General features: G+C 39.3%; 1 protein-coding gene across 10 annotated transcripts in view; it reads left to right on the plus strand.

Annotated features, from left to right (window-relative positions):
• AKAP13 (A-kinase anchoring protein 13) overlaps positions 1 to 23,683 on the plus strand; it is a 248,043-nt gene that overhangs the window by 160,896 nt on the left and 63,464 nt on the right. For 5 of the 10 annotated variants that reach the window (XM_064366197.1, XM_064366198.1, XM_064366200.1 and 2 more), the window contains exons 10-15: positions 977 to 1,347; positions 4,082 to 4,135; positions 8,520 to 8,585; positions 10,654 to 10,846; positions 15,131 to 15,239; positions 20,437 to 20,562. In XM_064366197.1, the coding sequence (XP_064222267.1) occupies positions 977 to 1,347; positions 4,082 to 4,135; positions 8,520 to 8,585; positions 10,654 to 10,846; positions 15,131 to 15,239; positions 20,437 to 20,562 (919 nt within the window). The remainder of the gene's footprint in view (positions 1 to 976; positions 1,348 to 4,081; positions 4,136 to 8,519; positions 8,586 to 10,653; positions 10,847 to 15,130; positions 15,240 to 20,436; positions 20,563 to 23,683) is intronic. The other 5 variants (XM_064366204.1, XM_064366202.1, XM_064366205.1 and 2 more) reach the window with 5 other exon arrangements.

Consider the following 23,683-nt stretch of genomic DNA (forward strand, 5'->3'; position numbering starts at 1 on the left):
TGATGTTGACTGAAAGAACTAACATAAATTTGATATTTTTCCTCTTAAAGAAAAATAGGGGCTGGTCACGGTGGCTCAAACCTGTAATCTCAGGGGCTGTAATCTCTTTAGGGGGCTAAGGCAAGAGAATTGCTTGATCCCAGGAGTTCAGGATCATCCTGGGCAATATGGCAAAACCCTGTGTCTAAAACACACACACACACACACACACACACACACACACACACAAATTAGCTGGACATGCTGGCACATGCTTGTAGTTCCAGCTACTCAGGGAGCTAAAATGGGAAGATGCCTTGAGCCCAGGAGTTCAAGACTACAGTGAGCTGTGATTGCACCACTGCAATGGTAAGCCTAGGTGACAGAGTGAGACCCTGTCTCAAATGGGAAAAAAAAAAAGAAAGAGAAAAAATGATGTACTTCTAGTCTAGTACCTCTAGTAAAAGGATATAAAGAGGATAGACTTAGGCTGGGCCGGTGGCTCACGCCCGTAATCCCAGCTTTCTGAGAGACCAAGGTGGGCAGATCACTTGAAGTCAGGAGTTAGAAACCACCCTGGCCAACATGGTGAGATCTTGTCTGTACTAAAAATACAAAAATTAGCCAGGCTTGGTGGTGCATTCCTTACTCCCAGCTACTTGAGATGCTGAGGCAGGATAATCTCTTGAACCCTAGAGGTGGAGGTTGTGGTGAGCTGACATCAAGCCACTATACGCCATCCTGAGCAACAGAGTGAGACTCTGTCTCAAAAAAAAAAAAAAAAGGATAGATAGGATAGACCTAGGCTATTTCTTTTCTCGAGTCCAGGGGGATTTGAATCCAACTGTGATCATCCTATTAAAAAAAACAAAAAGTCTGTGTTTGAAATCTTGCCTGTCTGGAACCCGCTGTGAAGCTGTTGGCTCGATTTAGAATAACTGAGGCTGTCTGATTGGCCCTGCTGGCTTCAACCATATGTGCTTTCTCTCCATTACAGCCTGAGGAAGAGCAGTTGGTCTGTGATATCACCGGATCCAGTTCATCTACCGATGACACGGCTTCTCTGGATCGACATTCTTCTCATGGCAGTGATGTGTCTCTCTCCCAGATTTCAAAGCCAAGCAGGTCCAGAGATCGGCAAAGCCTTGATGGCTTCTACAGCCATGGGATGGGAGCTGAGGGTCGAGAAAGTGAGAGTGAGCCTGTTGGCCCAGGCGACATGGAGGAGGAGGAGATGGACAGTATCACTGAAGTACCCGCAAACTGCTCTGTCCTGAGGAGCTCCATGCGCTCTCTTTCCCCCTTCCGGAGGCACAGCTGGGGACCTGGGAAAAATGCAGCCAGTGATGCAGAAATGAACCACCGGAGGTGAGATGGGAGGTGGTTTGTTTGGTGTCTCAATGTCTGCTTGCTTTTGAGAAATTTCTGGTTTGGTATTATTGTTGGTAAAGAATTTAGGAGACCCCATAGTATAGACTAGAAAGAAGGTAGGCTTTGGAATCAGGAAAATCTGTGTTCAGACCCTAGCTGTATAATTTACTATGTAGATGACCTTGGGCAAGTCACCTGACCCCTCTGAGCTTTAATTTTCTCATCGGCAAGGTACCTTCATTATTATTTTTAATAATACAATGAAATATGATTGTCACATTATGAGTGTTTAGTAAATGGAAACGTTTATTCTTGCTGCATTAGTTAATGAAACTCATGAATTAGGAAATATTGGAGGCAGTAGTTTCATGTTAAGAAATAAACATGGTCCAGGCGCAGTGGCTCATACCTTTAATCCCATCACTTTGGGAGGCTGAGGCGGGTGGATCACCTGAGATCAGGAGTTCGAGACCAGCCTGGCCAACATGGCGAAACCCCGTCTCTACTAAAAATACAAAAATTAGCCTGGCGTGGTGATGCACACCTGTAATCCCAGCTACTCTGGAGGCTGAGGATGGAGAATTGCTTGAAATAGGGGAGTGGAGGTTGCAGTGAACAGATTGTGCCATGTACTCCAGCCTGTGAGACAGGAGTGAGATTCCATCTCAAAAAAAAAAAAAGAAAAGAAACATGAAGTCTTACAGGCTTAACACATCAAAGTATTTTCTGAGAATTAAAACCTTCTGTTTCTCATATAGAAAGTTTTGATAAAATCTAAATTGTCATTGTTTAATCCTCAAGAGAATATAAGACTCATTACATATCATTAAATTGTTGGTATTTTCCCCATGTGGGAACTTTTATTATAATCGTGACCCAGTATCAGTCCTTCAGTTTGGAAGCAGGCTATACAAAGATAAGTCAAATTTGACTTCTGACTGCTGGCTGCCTAGATGAATGTAAGCTAAGCAGATGGTTTTAGCTCTAAAGAATGAGTTACAGTAGTGCCTACTGTATTTACAAGCGTATGCTTATTCCAAAGCTACTTTGCTAGTAAATGTAACAGATAAGGGATGAGGCTGACAGTCATTTTACAACAATTGATGTAATCTCATGAGCTCAGGAGTTTGAGACCAGCGTAGGCAACATAGGAGACTCCATCTCTACAAAAAAGAAGACAGTTAGCTGCGCATGGAAATTCTTGCCTGTGGTCCCAGCTACTCGAGAGTATGAGATGGAAGGATCGCTTCAGCCCAGAAGTTCGAGGATGCTATCTGGGCAACAGTGAGACCATGTCTCAAAATAATAATAATGGTAATAATAATAATTGATGTAAACAGCTCAGCTGGAGCAGTTATTTGCTCAAATTCCTCAACCTCCTGGTAATAATATGGCTATCTAATCATGTTCATTCACTCATTTATTCAGCCAACATATATTGAATACTCACTATGTGCCAGATACTGCTCTAGGTTCTAGAGATAAAGAGGTAAACAAGACACAGTCCCTGCCTTCATGGAGCTCACAGTTATACCTTCTTATACCTTCCTGATTCGCTCATATTTTCAGACTCCATAACACATTTCTGATGTAATTTTTCAATCCTCTCCATGAGTCAAGTGGTATTTCCCCATGTTTGCAGATGAGAAGACTGACGCAGATAGTCTACATCATTGATCCATTTATCTCTGATCTCTTAATCAAACGCCGTTTCTATAATTCCATATTATGCTATGATGGCATTTAGGAGGCTAACCTTAAAAATAAGCAGCATGCTTTTTCTGCTAGCTTGTTTTTATATACATTTGAGACCCTAGATCATATAAAAAGTAATTCCCCGGTTTTGCTCATGATGTACTTTTTTTAAGCATTGATAGCAATAGAAAAGGTAAGGCCGTGGTGAATAATCCCTACAGCTAGAATTCTCTTCTTGAAGCAAAGGTAACCTTTTTGGTAGGACAGCCTTATCTTAGATGATAACAGCATTAAGGAATAAGGGTTTATTTTCTATACAATCCATTTTTCTTTATAATCCATTATGGATTCCTTTGTCACAACTTTGATTGTAGAGCTACATGTGACTCTGTCATGTAGCTTAGATGAGGAAATTGAAGCTCAGAATAAATGATTTGCCCAAAATTACATAGTGATCTTAGACTGAACTGAGACTAGAACTCTACTACTTTTCATCCTGCATAATGTCATGGGATCTGCTGTTGAATTTATTGCTAAGGGTTATCTAGGAACACTGTCCTATACCTGTGAAGATAATGGAATGAGGGTGAGGCTTTAATTATCACTTTAATTAGTTTGACTCACTCTTACAGTATTACCTGCATGTAATATAACCTGAACTTTAAAGTGTTAAGAAAAACAACTTTTTTTTCTTTTTTTCTTTTTTCTCCTACAACTAAGAAAAAGAAAAACACCTTAAAATTTTGAGTAGTAATTTTTTTCTGATTGTTTAACTTTAATAATTTAATAAACTTTATAACTTTTGCCATCTGATTAACTCCTTGGAGCAAGGGGAAGAGCAAAGTAGCCCTCCACAGAAATTGTCAGGCCTTTTTGGTCCTTATATTTTTCTCATTCCACATTTCTTTATTCTCTTCCCTGTGCCATTTCTCTTTGAGCAATGTCTGTCTTCCCAGTGTGGTGTCTGTGTGTGTCATGCATTTGTATCCCATTTTGTTTCACCTGCAACACTGACCTCTTCACCATTCATTTTCAGTTCAATGCGAGTTCTTGGGGATGTTGTCAGGAGACCTCCCATTCATAGGAGAAGGTACAGAGTTCATTAACTTGATGAACTAACCATGTCACCTCTGAGCATATACTAACAAGCATCTCATTCTGCTTAATCCATGACTGGACCATCTACTCTTAAGTAATGTCCCATCTAATTCAGGCAAATAAAATATAAGTACTTATTAATTGCCAGTGTCCATTTGATATGAAATGGTTTCTTTAAGATGAAGTTTTATCCTTTATAAAAATTATTTTTAGTTTTTTTTTAATTTTGTGCTTATTGGTGTTCAGATGACTTTGATAATAGGGTCTCACCCAGCTTTCTCTAGGAGAGTTAGAAGAATTGTCTATGTTGTGCCTATCTAATGGACCCTGGGGAGTACTTTTTTTTTTTCTCCTCACAAAAGAAAAGCCAGGAATTACGTGTCCTTGTGCACAGGCCCTAAAATATTTTCAACACATTCTTTAATAATGTAATGAAAGACTTACTCGAGTACTAGGCCACCTGGCATTTTCCATTCCACTGTGGATATAGTCATTTATTAAAGCCAAGTCAGAGGCATAAGTTGATTTCTTGACCTTTGAATTCCTTAATTAGTATTTGTCAGGTAATATTTTGAAGCTAAAATTAAATGACTTATAAGCTGAGAAGTAATTTCTAGTCAGAGTGCTAATTTGCTTCAAATTTTCCATTGGATTTTCTTTAGAAGTCATTAGTGACGTTTTCTTCCATTGTTTAGAAATCCAAAAATTAGGGTTCTATTACTGTTAGTTTCTCTTATTAGGAGACATTTGTAAAGAAGTATTTTTAACTATTAGCTGAACCTGTTTGTTAGGAAGTAGGCAAATAGTAATCTTTCCTAGTTTGTCTTTTTCAAGTGGATGCTTTAATTCCAGATTTTAGGCAAGAAGTTGAGCTTAAATTCAGATATTCTCATGAATTTCAGATAATCATGATTCCTATGAAATTGCTCTTCCAGAAAATAAGTTGTTAACCCCATCTCTACTAAATAAGTTTTTTAGTAGAAGGTCCTTTGGAGATACATTTGTCTAGCTCTTTATTAAAGCTCTTTAATATGAGCTTATTAAAAATGTGCACTTGATTACAAGGTAGTAGACAACAGATTGCTGTTGGATATAGTCCAAGTTAGTGTATACACGTGGCTGTCATCACCAACTCCCGTCAGTTTCATCCCTAGTGAAACTTATTTTGTAGGAATAACGTAATGTATAATTTAAAATTTTGTAAATTGAAATATCCAAACAAGTATTATGAGGTGGAAGAGGGACATTTATTGTTTTTAATCTAGAACTTTGCATATTTCAAAATAAAGCCAAAGAACCAGTATTACTCCTACTAATTTAGGAATTGAGGAAATGACGATGCTTTCGAAAATACCCTTAATTATGAAAGGAGCTCTCTGTTACCAGGAAGGGCAGACATTGTAGACCATCTGCAACTTCCTTCCTGGTTCCTTAGAAAAGCTATTATATCTTGGCCAAGCACGGTGGGTCATGCCTGTGATCCCAGCACTTTGGGAGGCTGAGCCAGATGGATCACTTGAGCCCAGGAGTTTGAGACTAGCCTGGGCAACATGGTGAAACCCCATCTCTACTAGAAACACAAAGATTGGCCAGGTATGATAGCACACGTCTGTAATCCTAGCTACTCAGGAGGCTGAGGCAGGAGAATTGCTTGAACCTGGGAGGCAGAGGTTACAGTGAGCCAAGATTGCACCACTGCACTCCAGCCTGGGGGGTGACAGAACGAGGCTGAGCCTCCAAAAAAAAAGCTGTATGTCTCTCTTCCTGTTTCCCTATTGTTTTCATTCTCTTCACCTTAAATCCCATCAGTCTTCCACATTATTGTCATATTCTGAAAGTAAAGGAACATTAAATCTGTAAAAGGAGTTTTTGTTTTGTTTTTGAGACGGAGACTCATTCTGTCACCCAGGCTAGAGTGCAGTGGCATGATCTCAGCTCACTGCAACCTCCACCTCCCAGGTTCAAGCATTTCTCCTGCCTTGGCCTCATGAGTAGCTAGGATTACAGGTACGTGCCACCATGCCTGGCTAATTTTTGTGTTTTTAGTAGAGACGGGGTTTCACCCTGTTGGTCAGGCTGGTCTTGAACTCCTGACCTCAAGTGATCCGCCCGCCTTGGCCTCCCAAAGTGCTGAGATTACAGGCATGAGCCACCGTGCCTGGCAGAAGGAGATTATTTTTGAGAATGACGATTTGACAGTGTATGTTCAGTTACTGATTTGCCACATTGTGTTTCTAAAAAAGAAGTTGGATATTTAGATAAAAATGTGCCTGTTCATTAACTGTTTGGTGATTTTAAATTTAAGTTAATAATGTCAAAGAATGGATTTCTGAGTCTTACATGTGTTTGTAAAATATATATCTTCTCCTCACACAAGTAAATTATGTCAGTCTCATCCTGCTTACCAAACCAGAGAAGTGTTTCCACTGTATATTTTTACTTTCTGCTGCACTTGTAAGCTTTATACCACTAATTTAATCTGATTTAAAATGTTATATACTGTTTAAATTATTTTTAAATGATATGATAAAGATTTTTTAAAAGAGCCATAGGGGTAGCTCTTAACTTCCTCCTACCGTTTTCCTTGTGTCCTTTCTCCAGCCAAAAACCCCACTTGTCAATAAAACAAAGTTATTAGGTATATCCAGTATAGATAATGTTTTTGGTGCCAGGCCTTCCCATCTGCAAGATTCTGGAGGGAGCCGAGTGGTTTTATTGTTGTCCACAAGTTCTGCTTTTATCCCTTCTCAGAAAACAAAAGCACATCACTTAGAACTTTATGGCCCAGGTAGGCAGGATTTTGTGGGTTTTTTTTTTTTTGGTTGGGGGCGCGGAGTCTGACTCTCGCCAGGCTGGAGTGCAGTGGCATAATCTTGGCTCATTGCAGCCTCTGCCTCCCAGGTTCAAGCGATTCTCCTGCCTCCACCTCCCGAGTAGCTGAGATTACAGGCATGCTTCATCACCATGCCCAGCTCATTTTTGTATTTTTAGCAGAGACAGGGTTTCACCATGTGGACCGGGATGGTCTCGATCTCTTAACCTCATGATCCACCTGCCCAGCCTCCCAAAGTGCTGGGATTACAGGCGTGAGCCACCACGCTGGCCAGTAGCAAGGTTTTTTTTTAAAGGGTAGCTTTTGTTAATAAAAATCCTGACATTTCCATGTAGTTTTCTTTATAGAGCATGCAGTGTTTTGAATTGATTATTGTTTTAGCTGGTTGTGTTTACTTAGCATTTCCAACCCCAGATTTTCTGTCCCTGCTACTTGAGAATAGATACCCCTACTGGGATATTCAAGGAAGTAGATGATTAGATGGATGTTTAAAAATCTTGTGGGGAAAATGTATACAAACTTAAAAAGACACATTTCTAACACAGTGCCATAGAATTCCTTTTTTTTTTTTTTTTTTAAATTTTCATTATCAGCCAGGCACAGTGGCTCACACCTGTAATCTCAGCACTCTGGGAAGCTGAGGTGGGTGGATCACTTGAGGTCAGGAGTTGGAGATCAGCCTGACCAACGTGGTGAAATCCCCTCTCTACTTAAAAAAAAATACGAAAATCAGCCGGGTGTCATGGCACACGCCTGTGTAATCCCAGCTACTCGAGAGGCTGAGGCAGGAGAATTGCTTGATCCCAGGAGGCAGAGGTTGCAGTGAGCCAGGATCACACCATTACACTCCAGCCTGGGCAACAAGAGCAAAACTCCATCTCGGCGGGGGGGGGAGAATTTTTTTCATTATCACTAAATATATAAGCAAATATATAATTAGTGTTATATGTTTTATCTTTAACGTAATAGCCTAGTGAGTAGGGTTTGAAGATGGTTGCCAGTGTTGACTAAGTATCTTATGCAAAATCTATTAATTGTCTGGTTTGGTTGGATCCTTAATGAAAACACATGGAAAAAAAACACCTGATGACTCTATGAGCCCACCAGAGCACAGTTTGTCACTGTCTCTTTTACAAAGTCTAGGATTAGAGATACTATGGGAAGAGTAATGTGGGTATATGTGATGCACTGAGAGATTGTTCCCAGTGGTGGAGTTTTTGAACTACCTTTCATGTCTGAAGAGCAAGCCATAGAGCCATAGGTAGTTGCCACAGATTCACCAGAAGGAATTTTTGGGTTTCAGGTTGAACTGGTGATACTGTAAAGAACCCACAGTCTTTTCCGCAATGCTGTCTAGATAGACAGCAAGAAAACAATTTTAAGTTTCTGTAGTTCTTATTCTTGCCCTTTTTAAAATTGTCAGTGTTGATCACATAAATCCATCTGTCTCTAACTTTGCCCTTCATTTTAAAACCTATTAACCCCATCCCTGTTTCCTCTTTTCTCCCTATATTTCTGTTTCTGTCTTTGATGTCATCCCCAGTATGAGCTGGTGCCCCTCTGGTGTGCAGTACTCTGCTGGCCTGAGTGCTGACTTTAATTACAGAAGGTATGATATTGTCATGTGTCCAGCCACCAAATGGGGAACCATAAAATATGGCATCAGGGCTTTTGGCTTGGAGCTGGCTTCTGTGTGGCTGGGATGCATATGAGCAGGCTGCTTTGTCTGTGAGCACAGTGTTTCGTTGCCTCTGCTATGGGTGTCACTAACTCAGCTGAAGAGATGCCGCCTAGGAGTCAAGTGATGCATCCTGTATGTCTCAGTTGGCCATAGATTTGATGTTTTCTGCACAGATTTCTCTCTCTCTGTTTTGGTCTGTCTTGATGTTCAGATCCTGGAAATTCTCGAATCCTGAAGAAAACAAAGAAGGCAGCTGATAAGATGTACTAATTTCTATTATGCTTCTAAGTCCATCAGTGTTTTTAGATTTCAAATTCAGAGACTCCTTATCGTTGCCTATTTTCTCAGCCGAACAGCTAGATTTAATTATTAAAACATTTTCAGGATTAAGTTTTGCAGTCAGCATAGATGTGGTTTTCCTAGGCTTTTCAAGTAATTTCTTCTTCACTTAGCCCCTCTTCTTAACCCTGGTAATGAAAATGAGTTTTACAGGCCAGGCGTGGTGGCTCACTCCTATAATCCCAGTACTTTGGGAGGCTGAGGTGGGTGGATCACATGAGGTCAGGAGTTCGAGACCAGCATGACCAACATGGTGAAACCCCACCTCTACTAAAAATACAAAAATTAGCCAGACCCGGTAGCGGGTATCTGTAATCCCAGCTACTTGGGAGGCTCAGACAGGAGAACCACTTGAACCTGGGAGATGGAGGTAGCAGTGAGCCAAGATAGTGCCACTGCACTCTAGCCTGGGCAACAGAGGGAGAATCTGTCTCAAAAAAAAAAAGACAACAACAACAAAAAAGAAAATGAGTTTTACAGAGACAGTGATGATTTCTATTACCATATTGAGATAAGAAAAACATATCCATTATTTAAGTTACCTGCTAGAGAAAATAGAGACATGAGGCTTCAGTTCATAAGTGATTTACAAAACAAACAACAACAAAAAAAGCAAATACAAATGCAAGTCCTGGACTCTGGTATGTATGAACTTAATTGTACCAGTTTTCTGTAAGTTTTCCTTGAGTGGAGGTAACTAAATAGCTTCATTATACCTTCAGATTGAATTCTAACTCATTGTTAAATGAGAACATGGTCAGCTACAGCTATATTTTGAGATCTTGATTATTTTAAAGAAGTTTCCACTGCAGTTGTAACAGATGTGAATTATTTGAGTTAGCAACCCATGGAGTTTAGATCACTAACCTCTCTCTGTAGCCTCCTGCTGACTAAAAATGCTTTTCGTTCTGCAAATCACAAACTCTTTCTCTGAGAAATCCTCTTTAAAATGGCAAATCCTGTTTGCCTTTTTTCCCTTTACCAGTATCCAGACAAAAAATTACAACTCTTTCTACTCTTAGACTTGGTAGCTTTTCAGCATTTGTCCATTAAAGTGTTACATGTGCCTGTTGCAACTAACAGTTCTCGGGAAGCCTGTGGGCAGTTGTTGGGCCAGCTGTGCGTAGATGGTAACACTCATGAGTAACGCTTGGGTTTTCTGCTGTGAAAGCAGACCTGTAAAATTATAAAAGTCAACTTGAACCTGAAGTTAGAAAGGTCCGCTTAATGGACATAAGGACGAGTTACCCAGTTTGCCTTCTGAAAGTTACTTAAGTTCATATTTTCTCTGTGACAATAATTTAATTACTTGGCTTTTGTAGAGTTAGATTCACAAAGATTAATTAGATCAAGGAAAACCATAAATATGGCCTGTCCATATAGTATATTGAAAAAAATCCGAGAAGTGATCTTAGGTGGTTCAACATTTGGATAAATTTAATGGGGTAAGAAAATCTAATGGAGTATTCTTTCTCAGTATTCCACAGTCTGTTGGGGAAAGGTAGGTGGTACTCCTTGTGCCATACCCCTTTAGACAGTTTTGCTAGCTGACATAGAAATAATAATACGAACAAAGGAGATATACCCAAAGGGATTTTGTATCTTCCTTCGTTTTTGAGACCCAGAAATAGAATGAACTTTTGTGCCCTGTGTTCAGTTTCAGTCTAGAAGGCTTGACAGGAGGAGCTGGTATCGGAAACAAGCCATCCTCATCTCTAGAAGTAAGCTCTGTAAATGCCAAAGAGCTCAGACACCCTTTCAGTGGTGAGGAACGGGGTGACTCCTTGGTGTCACTTTCAGAAGAGGATCTAGAGTCAGACCACAGAGAACATAGGATGTTTGATCAGCAGGTAAGTCTTAAATATGTCTATTTTGGAAAAAATATATTTCACAAAATATGAACATAGAAGGCAAGGCTTCTGTTAGTATAAGGCTAGTAGCTATGATTACTTACCCATTATATGATAGACTTAATCTAGAACTAAAGCAAGTTTTTAGCACTTAATTAAAAAGGGTCAGGCATGGTGGCTCATGCCTGTAATCTCAGTGCTTTGGGAGGTTGAAGTGGGAGGATCACTTCAGCCCGGGAGTTCAAGACCAGCCTGGGCAACATAGCAAGACCCCCACCCCCTATCTCTATAAAAAATTTAAAACTTAGCTGGATATGGTGGCTTGTGCTTGTAGTCCCAGCTACTTGGGAGGCTGGGATACGAGGATTACTTGAGACGAGGAGTTTAAGGCTGCAGTGAGCCATGATTGCACCACTGCACTCCAGCCTGGGTGATAGAGCAAGACTCTTGTCTCTAAAAAAGGTAAATAAATAAAAAATAAAGAATATCATTAATCCACATAGATTTAAATATTCCATCAAGGCACACTTTTTTAAATTAGGAAAGTATCCAGGATATTAAACTGAGTTTTTCCTTCCTATCTGAGACCTTCTTTTACCATCTCAATAGTAAAATGAATCTTGAAATATGATATCATTATTGATTTTCCGAATTCTCTAAAACATATCCCAAGTTTCTCCTTTGTAGAAAAAAAAACTTTCTTACTACACCAGGAAAGGACCATGGATTCTCTCTCGTTCCCATTCCTGCCAGAATTCTTAAGAGAGCATCTATGCTCCCTGCCTTCTCTTTTTAAAATTTCATTTATGTATGTATTTAGAGACAGAGTCTCACCGTGTTGCCCACACTGGAGTGCAGTGGTGCCATCATGGGTCACTGCAGCCTCAACTTCCCGGGTTCAAGTGATCCTTCTGCCTCTGTTTCCCAAGGTGCTGGGATTACAGGTGTGAGCCACTGCGCCTGGCCCTGGCCTTCTCTTTATCACCACCTAATCATCTCTTAATTTCTGCTGCTTCCACTTTCTTGAAACTCCTGTCTTGAAGGTCATGGATTTCCTTGTCAGTTAAATCAAAGTGACTTCTTAGGTCTCATCTTCTGGGTGTCCTCATTATTACTTTCACTTTTGACAATCCCTTGGGGAGATTTTGAGTTAAGAATTCGAATTATATGCTTTTTTTTTTTTTTTTTTTTTTTTTTTTTTTTGAGACGGAGTTTCGCTCTTGTTACCCAGGCTGGAGTGCAATGGCGCTATCTCGGCTCACCGCAACCTCTGCCTCCTGGGTTCAGGCAATTCTCCTGCCTCAGCCTCCTGAGTAGCTGGGATTACAGGCACGCACCACCGTGCCCAGCTAATTTTTTGTATTTTTAGTAGAGACGGGGTTTCACCATGTTGACCAGGATGGTCTCGATCTCCTGACCTCGTGATCCACCCGCCTCGGCCTCCCAAAGTGCTGGGATTACAGGCTTGAGCCACCGCGCCCGGCCAAGAATTCGAATTATATGCTTTTTATAGCATTCTGCCTTATTGCAAGTCTTTTCCTCTTGGGCCAGGAGACTTTCGATTAATTTATGAAAACATTCTGGGATACATCTTATGTCCTCCAAATGAAACATTTATAATTTTAAAAAAAGCTTTTTGAATAGATGACTGGAATTTGGGGCAATATCTAATGATATATTTCTAATTAAACAAAAACGTTGACAACCTCTTCCATGATTTGCTGAGGAGGACTTTGTGTAGAAGTTTAATTTTTTATTGTATCCTACTATGAAGTACTGACATGACCAAATATAAATTTGGCTCTGAAGGGTAACCTTAGTAATTAATGTAGCACTTAGGCTTGTGTGAGACCAGATGAATAAAAAGATACAGGCAGCTGGGCGCAGTGGCTAAATGCCCGTAATCCTAGCACTTTGGGAGGCCAAGGCGAGCAGATCACGAGGTCAGGAGATTTAGACCATTCTGGCCAACATGGTGAAACCCCATCTCTACTACAAATACAAAAAAATTAGCTGGGTGTGGCGGTGCACACCTGTAGCCCTAGCTACTCAGGACGCTGAGGCGGGAGAATTGCTTGAACCCAGGAGGTGGAGATTGCATTAACCCGAGATCATGCCACTGTACCACAGCCTGGGCGACAGTGCGAGACTACGTCTCAAAAAAAAAAAAGAGAGAGAGATTTATGCAAAATCAGTTGAAGACCTGAATGAAATTTGCCCCTTTAAAAATTTTTTCTACTTGATCTGATACTTCAGAAAGTTTGAAAAAATAAGAATGTGAATAATGTGCTCGTTGAAGCAGGTAATTTAGATTTACTCAGCCTAATGGTAAAAGAAACGGGAAGGAAAAAATAAGAACAATTCTTTCGTGGCTATTGAGCACAGCTTGGCTAAGGATAAATAAACCAGTGAAAAAAATCTTTAAAATAAATTGCATGTCAAATATATAGAATCCTTTGGATATCATTTGCAAGATGAGATAAAATATCAGAATTGTGAATTTGTAAACAGACTCATAGACAGAGACCTGATATATCCCTTCAGATTCAGCTCAAGCCCATTTAAATGACTTGCATAAATCCATGTAAGTGGCTATTAGCTGAACCAGTAGTAAACTCAGTTCCTGGCTGTTAATTTCACTGCTGCTTTTTAGGTTTTTAGGGTAGGTGAGTTTTAATCAGGAAATAAGAATGATTTAATTTTCTTAATATTGTTTATGTGATACCTTTTCTGAGATAAATATTTCCAGGAATTTGACAGATAACCCTGCATTTTAGTAAGTGACATTACTACCACTGATGAGTTTCTAAAATAGACTGTCTTTCTGAAGTGGATTTTCTGATTCAGTCTTTCTAAAGTTGTTGTTTTAGTGCCTTGCTATGCTTAGCCTTCCTAGAATCTCTGCTCACCCATAGTTTTTATCTCGTGTGCAAACTCAGAGTGGGTATTTGGGCTGCTTGTATCACTCTGATCTGGATGAGTTGCCTGCAGTCAACTTCCTGTTAAAAGTCTCTGCCTTTCACTGAGGTCATTTTTTAGACCTCACAGTTGTGTTTCAAACATAGCAGCTGTTTGCCTCAGCTTCCATGGTTACGCATGAAACAAGCTCTAAATAATCAGAAGTCTGGCCTATTTGAGTCAAGTTCATGCTAGTAACAGATTTTTCATTGCTTCTCTTTCAACATGTTTGAGTCATAAGGAGGCAGATTTCATTCTGTGAAGGGAAAGGATTAGTGATAAAGTCAGTTAACAGTTAGAATGGGCTACTATCTCCATTAGTGTGCTAGTAGACACTAGGTGACTGTCTTTCAGGGATATTATACCAGGAACTCCTGCAGCTGATTGGATTATGTGGTCTCAAAGCTTTTGTTAATTTACTGATAGAGTTAAATTACCAAATTTCAGTTACCTTTATGTTCATGTAGAAACAGTCTCATCGTAGAAGAGGAAAGGGAAGAGATTGAAGCTTCTTTGCAAATACACTGTTGGTTTTTTTGTGATCTTAAAACACTTTACTTGCATCTCAATTTCCAATCATCTAAAATCAGAGGCCGGGTGTGGTGACTCACACCTATAATCTCAGCACTTTTGGAGGCTGAGGCAGGCAGATCACTTGAGCACAGGGGTTTGAGATCAACCTGGCCAACATGGTAAAACCCCGTCTCTACTAAAAATACAAAAAAATTAGTTGGGCGTGGTGGTGCGCACCAATAATCCCAGCTACTTGGGAGGCTGAGGCAGAAGAATCACTTGAACCCGGGAGGTTGCAGTGAGCCAAGATGGTGCCATTGTACTCCAGCCTAGGCGACAGAGGGAGACTCTGTCTTAAAAATAAAGTAAAATCAGAATATTACTGATAGCCTACTATATCTGTATGAAGGAATATTTAGACTTTCAAAGAACAAGTATGTAGTTTGATATTTCAAGTTAAATTATTTTTATGTGATTAAGCATCCAGCAGATATTTATCAAGTACTTACTAAGTTTGAAACATTGTTAGTTGCTATGAGGGATACAGAACCACTGTAAATAATGGATACTCTAATGGTCCCCATTTTACAGATGAGAAAACTAGGCCACAGAGAAGCTAAGTAACTTCTCTGAAATTGAGCAACTGTTAAGTAGCAGGAGCAGACTTTAACCTAAGAGTGTTTGACCACAAAGCCTGGGCTCTCACCCCCTTCTGGACTGCCTTATTTTATATGTGGGTCTAATTATAAAGTTTTATGCTTTTCTAGAAATATGAGAGCATATGCTTACAACCTGTTCTTTTTTACTTCGTAGATGTATCACAGATCTAAGCAGCAGGGATTTAATTACTGTACATCAGCCATTTCCTCTCCATTGACAAAATCCATCTCGTTAATGACTATCAGCCATCCTGGATTGGACAGTGAGTATACTACATTTTTTAAAAATTAAATATATTAAATCTTAACTACTCTTCCTATTACTTTTCTCACTTTAAGTCCCCATAACATTACCTGCCAAAATTTGCTTGCTGCTTCTTTGGATGAATGGTTCAGCACTTAAACAGAAAAGGTGACATACAGTTCATCTTGGGATCTTCCTCCTTTTGCTACCTAAAAATATCCCTGGGGGCTGGGCACGGTGGCTGATGCCTGTAATCCTAACAGTTTGGGAGGCCGAGGCAGGCGGATCCCCTGAGGTCAGGAGTTTGAGACCAGCCTGGCTAACAGGGTGAAACCCTGTCTCTACTAAAAATACAAAAAAAAAAAAATTAGCCAGGTTTGGTGGCACATGGCTGTAATCCCAGCTGCTTGGGAGGCTGAGGCAGGAGAATTGCTTGAACCTGGGAGGCAGAGGTTGCAGTGAGCCAAGATCGTGCTACTGCACTCCAGCATGGGCACCAAAGTGAGACTCGCTCCCTAAAAAAATATATATATCACACACACACACACACACACACACACACACACACACCCTTAATACATAAGTTTGTTGTATTCATAGGCATAAATCTTACACACTTTTTTTAAAACTTTTAAATTTTTTCTTAAATTTTCTTCTGAAGCCCTGTGTAAAACTTTTTATTTTGAAATAATTTTAGACTTGAAAAATAATTACAGATAATGTTCACTAGGAAAGAAAATAGTTGCAAAAATAGCACAAAGTATTCCCATGTATTCTTCACTTCTAGTCCTCAAATGTTACCATAATACTTGTTTTGCCAGCCTCTCTCTATCACTCCCCTTAAAGATTTTTTCTGAAACACTTGAGTAAGTTATATCCATAATGCTCCTTTACGTCTAATTTAATGTATATTTCCTAAAAACAATGATATTCTCTTATATTACCATAGTATATAAGGGTACCATATACTATATACTAATGTATACCATCTATTGAATTAAGTTGTCGTGTCTCTTTAGACCCCTTTAATCTGAAAAGTTGCTCAGTTGATCTGTCTTTCATGAATTTGGCAGTGGAGAAACCTGGCACAGTAATTGACCTGAGCTTTTCAACAATGTCAAGCTCAAGAAGGACGAAGCAAAACTGAGATAGAGATTTAGTTCAGTGAAGGCCAGTAGGATTTCATCTGAAAGGGGTTAGTAGAACTGTGTGCAGATTTAGATCACCTGGCAATGGAAGTTATGTAGAGATGTCATGACATCCGTAAGCACAAGGCCTTGCGACACTCAAAAACATACTTGGATTGGATCAGTGTTGTTTGCCACAAAGAAAGCAACTTGTTCTTTGAGAAGCCTCGTTTTTTATTAAATGTTGATTTTTTTATTATGAGTAGTTGCTGTGTGGGATCTTGATATAAAGATTAAATTCTCGTCAGAGAGGGAGTGAGTGATACATTATGTTCTTTGCTGAAAGACCATGTGTCTTGGAGACTGAAGCAAAGGAAGTAAATACACTTTCCTGGTGTTTCTGGAGTTTTCTCGTTGATTCCTGATATAATTCAGTTTAAGAGTTGGTGAAAGAAGCAGATGGCCTGTATTCATGAGATATTCTGTCTCACTTCATGACTTACTGGAATTCTAATTTTTAAAATTTTCACAGTGAAATTAAGACATAATGGATGTCTCTAGCCAGACATGGTGACACATACCTGTAGTCCAGGTGCTTCAGAGGCTGAGGCAGGAGGATCACTTGAGCTCAGGAGGTCAAGGCTTCAGTGAGCTGTGATGGCACCACTCCACCCCAGCCTGGGTGACAGAGTGAGACTCTGCCTCAAAAAATAAGAAAGACATAATGGATGATTCTGTTAACTTTCTTCTTGTTTTCATATGATTAATATTTCAAATGCAAATCTAGCCTGTTTGAGAAAAGGTACTAATGAAGACATATTCTCACAGATACATCCCCCAGAACTGTGACAGAAATAGCTTTTCCTGGTTTTGCTTGTTCTGATTTTTTTTTTTTTTAATTTGGCTTTGAGTTAGGGGTTTGGCTTGTATAGAAAGGAAATTACAATTGAATAGTTTGTAGTGAATTTGATAAGCCAGAATGCTAGCACTCAGTAGCCAGAGAAGGCCAGGAAGGCACCTGAGACGTTTCAGCCCAGTGTGCCCTCTTTCCATGACCAGCAAGTGTTGTGGCATAGTGGATATTGTACTTCTGTAATAACAGATACCTAGTACCAACAGAATGTGTTCCATAGAGAGATCTTTTTCCTGTGTTTTCTGACATATTTTGTTTCCTTGTGGATGAAACACTTCATTATTTTTCCTTCACAAAACAAGGTGCTTTTTGACTGTGTTTTCAGTTGCTATACAAACACTATAAATAATGCAGCTAACTCCCAAAAGCACTATTCTAGAGGTTCTGGCACATAGATTGCTGGGAAACTTTCTGCTTAACTCATTGAGGGAACCTTATTTCAGTAGTAGACTGATGTCAAAAGTGGAGCTTCAAGCAAGAGTTCACTCCTTTCATCCAAATGTAATACCCTCCTTCTGGTTTGTAGCATGTGTGTCGTGCAGGCTGGAATGATAGCTTGTCTCACTTACCTTCCTAATAGCGTATACTGCAACTGAAGGACCTATCAACCTTGATGGCAGTGCTTCTCCTTCGTTCCTCCTATATACAATTAAAATAGTTTCCCAACTGTATTTGTTATTCTACATTAGAAACATAATACATCATTTTGGAAATGTTAAAATTCTGACCGAAGAGAAGACTAAACTTTGTGTTAAAGTCTGTGTGGTATGCCATAAGCATCAGGATAACTGGATATTTTATAATTTGCTATAGACTCAAGTGTTCAATTCCAAATCACTTAAATACTCAGCATGATTCATCTATGGTCATAGTCTCCCTAACTGAAATAGTGTCATAATTAAAGTCCTCAGTGATTTTTAAAACCTAAAATGTTGGGTAGACTTAAAATATTTTAACTGATACTTGAAGCACACTTAGTGGCTATATTACTTTGAGCTTGTTACTAAAATTCTTTGCTTCAATTCACCTGTTAAATGGGGATAATAATGTGATATGGCTTAAATCTGAGTTTATTTGAAGTCTGTGGCATATTTTCTGTCATATAATAAGCACATGCTGTCATTGTGGAGTGTGATTGTTCACAGTAACCAGAACAGTGCCAGGGTCCATTTTTCTCTGCCCAGAGCTTAAGCAGTGTTAAACATTGCTTACCATTGCTAGAACATTGTCCCTTGTTGTCTTACGCTTGGCTGTTTCTTATGAACATCCTTGTTTAGGAACAGAATGTTTGCTAAACTCATCCTAATCTCACTGCTTTCCAGCTTTTACCTGTGCTTTTTTTCTTTCTAAAGAAATTATTAGTTGCTTCGACCACAGTTTATCACAGCTGTCAGTAACACTTGAGAATTTCTGAAAATGCATTTCCACTGAGCTATTGTCCAGAATGTCTTGTTGGGTCATTTGCTAGATGAAAAAAACAGACAAACTGTAGCGTCATTTCTAAGCTGGGATCTGTTTTAAAAACGTCTATTGATGTAAAGGGAAATACTGAGTAGAGAGAGTGACTAAAATATTTCTGTATCATCTGCTGGGGTGGAGAGCAGGTAAGCAGTAGCTTATTTAGGAACCCCAGAGGACGGGAAAACTGCAGTGGCTCCTGTCTTGGACTTACTGTCTTGATGCAAAGGGTGGGATATGATGAGCATGACTTGCCAGCCCATTTTTTAGGGGGTCGCAGTAGCACAGGCGTTGGCTATGTAATGAGGCTTGTTGGTGCCTGGGAGGACTGATGTGGGAGAAGCTTGTCCACAGAAGTATTCAAAGCATTTCTCCTCCTTGCATCAGAGAAAGATCGTGTGGGGCCTTTTTCTCCCATTTATCTGGGGTATGGAGTAGCTTTTATATTAGGTAGGTACAGGACATTTTTTTTTTCATTTCTCTCATTTCATTTAGGATATTGAGACTCCAGATAATCCAATAAAGGGAAATTCATTTATTAATGTGTTTAGTAAATATTTGAGTACCTATTCTTTTCCATACACCAGGTTAGCCAGTGGTAGGAGAGGGATGAACTTACAGATAGGATTCTTTTCCTTACCACATTTATAGATGAAAATAAGTGAATCTAATAGAAAATGGTAAATGCAGCAACTTAAACATTTGATGTCATAGGACTGGCAGACTTCAGGGGTCAGAGAAGACTGACTGAGGAGAGATAAATAAAGTTTGGACCAGAAGGAAACTTGAGAGTTAACTGGGTGAATTAGTATGTGGAAAGCAAGACTGAGGAATTTGGGCCTCTAGCCTGAGGGAAATGGTATCATTTACGTTGATTAAATTGATCGATTAATTGATTAGAACACTTTAGGCTGACCATAGTGAAAATGTTTTGGGAGGAGAGGTTGGATCAGTAGAAGGCTTTTGCAGGATTCAAGTTACAGTAGTAGACAGTGTCCTGAACCAGGGCAGAGAGCAATGGTGATAGGGGAGGAATGGAGGTTGAGCTAGAAGACATAGTGAAGAAGCCTGAGTAAGGTGTCAAAGAGAAGGATTCAGGGATGGTGCCCAGGTTTCTGTTTTGAGTAATGAATTAGATGTTAGGAACCACTCACTAAATAAAGGAACACAGGAGGAGGAACAGGTCTGCAGGAAAGATAAGTTCACTTATCTTCTTTTGGCGCTTCAGCTGTCTGTGGAACATCCACCTGTAGGTGAGCAGGGAGATGAATGACTCTAGAGCTAAACAGAGAGATCTGGCTTCCAAATTAGAAAGATGTGAGTCAGCAGTGTCTTATATGCAGACTGTCTGTTAAGAGGTAGAGTGAATGAAGACATTTGAGGTGAGAGAGAAGAGAGCCAGATACAGAATCCCAAGGAACACCACTACTAGATGTTTTTAGTATACTTTTAAAGAAGAGAACCCCAGGTATGAATTGTGATTATTCTTGTTTTCATAATTAACAAGTATGTATTTTATTAGCTGAATTTTTTAGAAACTGCATTAGAATTCTGTTTATTCTGAAATGGAAATGAAAATGTACACAAATTATTACATCGTTCACCTATACAGCACTTCCTGGAACCACGTAGGCCATTGACATTACGCTGTTTCCCCATGTCCTGAAGGTCCTGGTGTAATCTGTGCATGCTCTAATGTCTTCTGTGACCCTCCTCAGCTCAGCAGCAGATGCGGCCAGCAAGGCGGATCTCCTCCATCAGCATCTCTCCGCTCCTCCTTAAGTCTAAAACTCTCTTTTCTCTTGGCTCTTCTTATTCCAGTGATGAGGAGGAGGAGTTTCATAGTAAGTAAGCAACTTTGGTGTCCAGTGACTATTCTTGAAGGTCTGACCAGCTCAGAAAATGCTGTAGGCTTGGTACTAAGAAATTGTTTGGGGACTTTTAGCCCCTTGCATGCCATCCTTTGTAAGTCATTTGTCTTCATGCTTGGCTTTGAGAATTGGTTTGGATAGAACATTTTTTGTCTTCTTTATGCTGCTAACACTGAGCCATTGGCCTCCTGATTCCAGGGCACAAGGTATCTTTCCAGCACACAGATACCCTCAAAGGTGTAGGGGACGTGTTCCCATCCCATTGTGTACTCTTTGTAATACTGTGCGCTAATTTCACAAAACTTTATTTGACAGTGTAAATTTTATTTTCCTTGTTTTGTTTTTCTGTCTAATGGGACAGATATCTAGATGTTCATCTGTGGTATTTAAAAGCTATTGTTATACTTTTTTTTCTGCTTTTCAGACCGTTTCTTTAAAAATACCTTTCTTTTAAGATTAGACCCTATGCGTTAGAGGGAGGGAGTTATATGCATATTTGTCTCCTACTTTCTCTCTCCTTTTGAACTTTTATTTTTCAGTTCTTTGGATAAGCTGTAGGTTTCAAATGAATACATTCTTACTTGATAATGCCTAGTATAAAAACTTTAAAAGGCATCAATTTTAGTAAACTTGGAAAGGAAATAACCCCCTTTATGAAAATTGCAATCTTCAATTGTGCAAGATTTCTAGAATACTCCAGGATTGCTTTTAATGGAGAAAGCATTTATAATAGAAAGTTAAATAATGAATCATTTTTCTATAACTCATATTACGAGTCTGAGACAGTTACCATATTCATATGATTGAGTGCCCTAATTCCCTACCACTTGCTGATCCTAAATTTCAGCAATATTAAGTGTTGCTCAAGCTGGCGTTTTCACACTGTTCTTAAAGGGAAGTGCCTTATGCACAGTAAGACAAACAGTTTCGTTAATTTGGTTTTAAATGGAAGCCTTATTAAGCATTTGGTATATTTTTCACTAATAAAAGATGTTTGAAAAATAGACACAGAATAAGATAATCCCAGTTGTAATAGAAGGAAAGTTGTGAAAATCCATTTCAACTTTGGGTATTCAAAAATTTTCAAAGCTTTCATTTCAGAGTATTTGTAATAGGCCGGGTGTGGTGACTCACACTTCTAATCCCAGCACTTTGGGAGGCTGACACAGGCGAATCACTTGAGGTCAGAGTTTAAGATCAGCCAGACCAACGTGGTGAAACCCTATGCATCCAAAAAAAAAAAAAAAAAAAAAATTAGCCAGGTGTGGTGGCGGTCACCTATTCAGGAGGCTGAGGCAGGAGAATCACTTGAACCCAGGAGGCGGAGGTTACAGTCAGCTGAGATCGTGTCCCTGCACTTCAGCCTAGGTGACAGAGCAAGACTCCATCTCAAAAAAAAAAAAGTAATATTCTGGGAAGTAGCCAAGTCAGCATGACAAGTCAACCAAAGTCCCACTAATACAGAATTATAACCCTGTAACAGCAGTGGTCACTCTGTTAATGCAACACGGTGGAACCCTAAAAATACCGAAGCTTGCACAAACTTTTGAATCAAGTATCTTTTCAAAATGTGTTTCTTAAATTCAAAAGCACTGGTAAGAATTAGGTGTGGGCAGGGAGAAGGAAAAGGACGGAGGCAAAGTATTAATAAATTTGGGAAACTCTGGGTTAAGCAGGCTTAAAATGCTAACGTTGTATTACGTTGTGGATTTCCAAGGCAATATTCAATATACTGTTTCTCCCAAATGTATTAACTAGGAAACCACAATATGTGCAGCACCATATACAACATTTCATGAAACTGGTGTTCCATGGAACACTAGTTCCTGAAAAACATTGACCGTGTGCATCCAGTAGTTCCAAGCTGAAGTGCCTGCTTATAGTATAAGTCTGAAGGTTATTTCATGCCTTGAAAGACAATCTAGTTGAGATATATTATTTACCCGCAATAATACTTTGCAGGCTAACTTTAATGACAGGTTTCTTTTCTTTTGTCCATAGTTTTGTCATGGAAGTAGCATTGGCTGTTTTCTACTCTTAGATGCTCTGAAAACTTGATGACACTAGAAATTTCAGAGGCATTGGTAGATTAATTACTGTTTTCAGAATCACATCTAAAAGGTCATCATAACTAAAATTTTTAGCAGTGGAAAAGTTGGAAATATTACAGGAGTCATAGATTCTCCTAGTACTCAGTCACGTATTTGTTCACTTTTTAATTTATTCCACAGATACCTACTGGAAGCTTATTATTGGCCTGGCTTTGTGTTAGTTGGTATTTTCCTGCATTATGAATTTTATTTTTATTTAGTTCATATTATTAGGGTGGTAACTTACTAGGTAATTTTTTAAATGTATAATAGATTCCAGGCAGGCTTAGAAAATTTAATGCTGCTTATATCACTGAAGTTTCCTTGGGTAGAAAAAGTTTTAAAGCCACTGATTTAAACTATCCTCTTGATTTTTTTTTTTTAAGTACACTAAGGCATCATGAGGTTAAAATGCTGATAGTTTCTTTCCTAGATCATGCAGAACCTGGGGATGGATCCCAGATATTCTTACTCTGCTAATCTTTTCCTCTCACCTGGCTGTTGTTACCATGTGTTGTAAGTGAATAAATAGAAGAACCACCCTAAATTGGGAAAAAGAAAAAATACAGAAGATAATCTTTTGAAGACTTAGAATTTGTTTTAAAGTTTCTTATGTTTTATTCCTACTTGTTGGCAATTTAAATTTAGCCAGGTGCAATGGCTCACACATGTAATCCCAACATTTTGGGAAGCTGAGACAGGAGGATTGCCTCAGCCCAGGGGTTCAAGACCAGCCTGGGAAACGTGGCGGCACCCTGTTTCTAAAAAAGTTTTTAAATAATAAATATAATAAGTACAGTTTGCATTTCTGTTCAGAATCTAGAACAGTTTGAGAGTTGAAGAGTTTCAAATGCTGGTAATCTGGGGTGCTTTTGTTTTTGTTTTTGAGATGGAATCTTGCTCTGTCACCTAGGCTGGAGTACAGTGGCACAATGTCGGCTCACTGCAACCTCTGCCTCCCTGGTTCAAGTGATTCTGCTGCCTCAACCTCCTTAGTAGCTGAG

This window comes from Aotus nancymaae, unplaced genomic scaffold (genome assembly GCF_030222135.1).
Source record: "Aotus nancymaae isolate 86718 unplaced genomic scaffold, 86718_ANA_hifiasm-v0.15.2.pri h1tg000064l_0, whole genome shotgun sequence".
Taxonomy (NCBI): Eukaryota; Metazoa; Chordata; class Mammalia; order Primates; family Aotidae; genus Aotus; species Aotus nancymaae.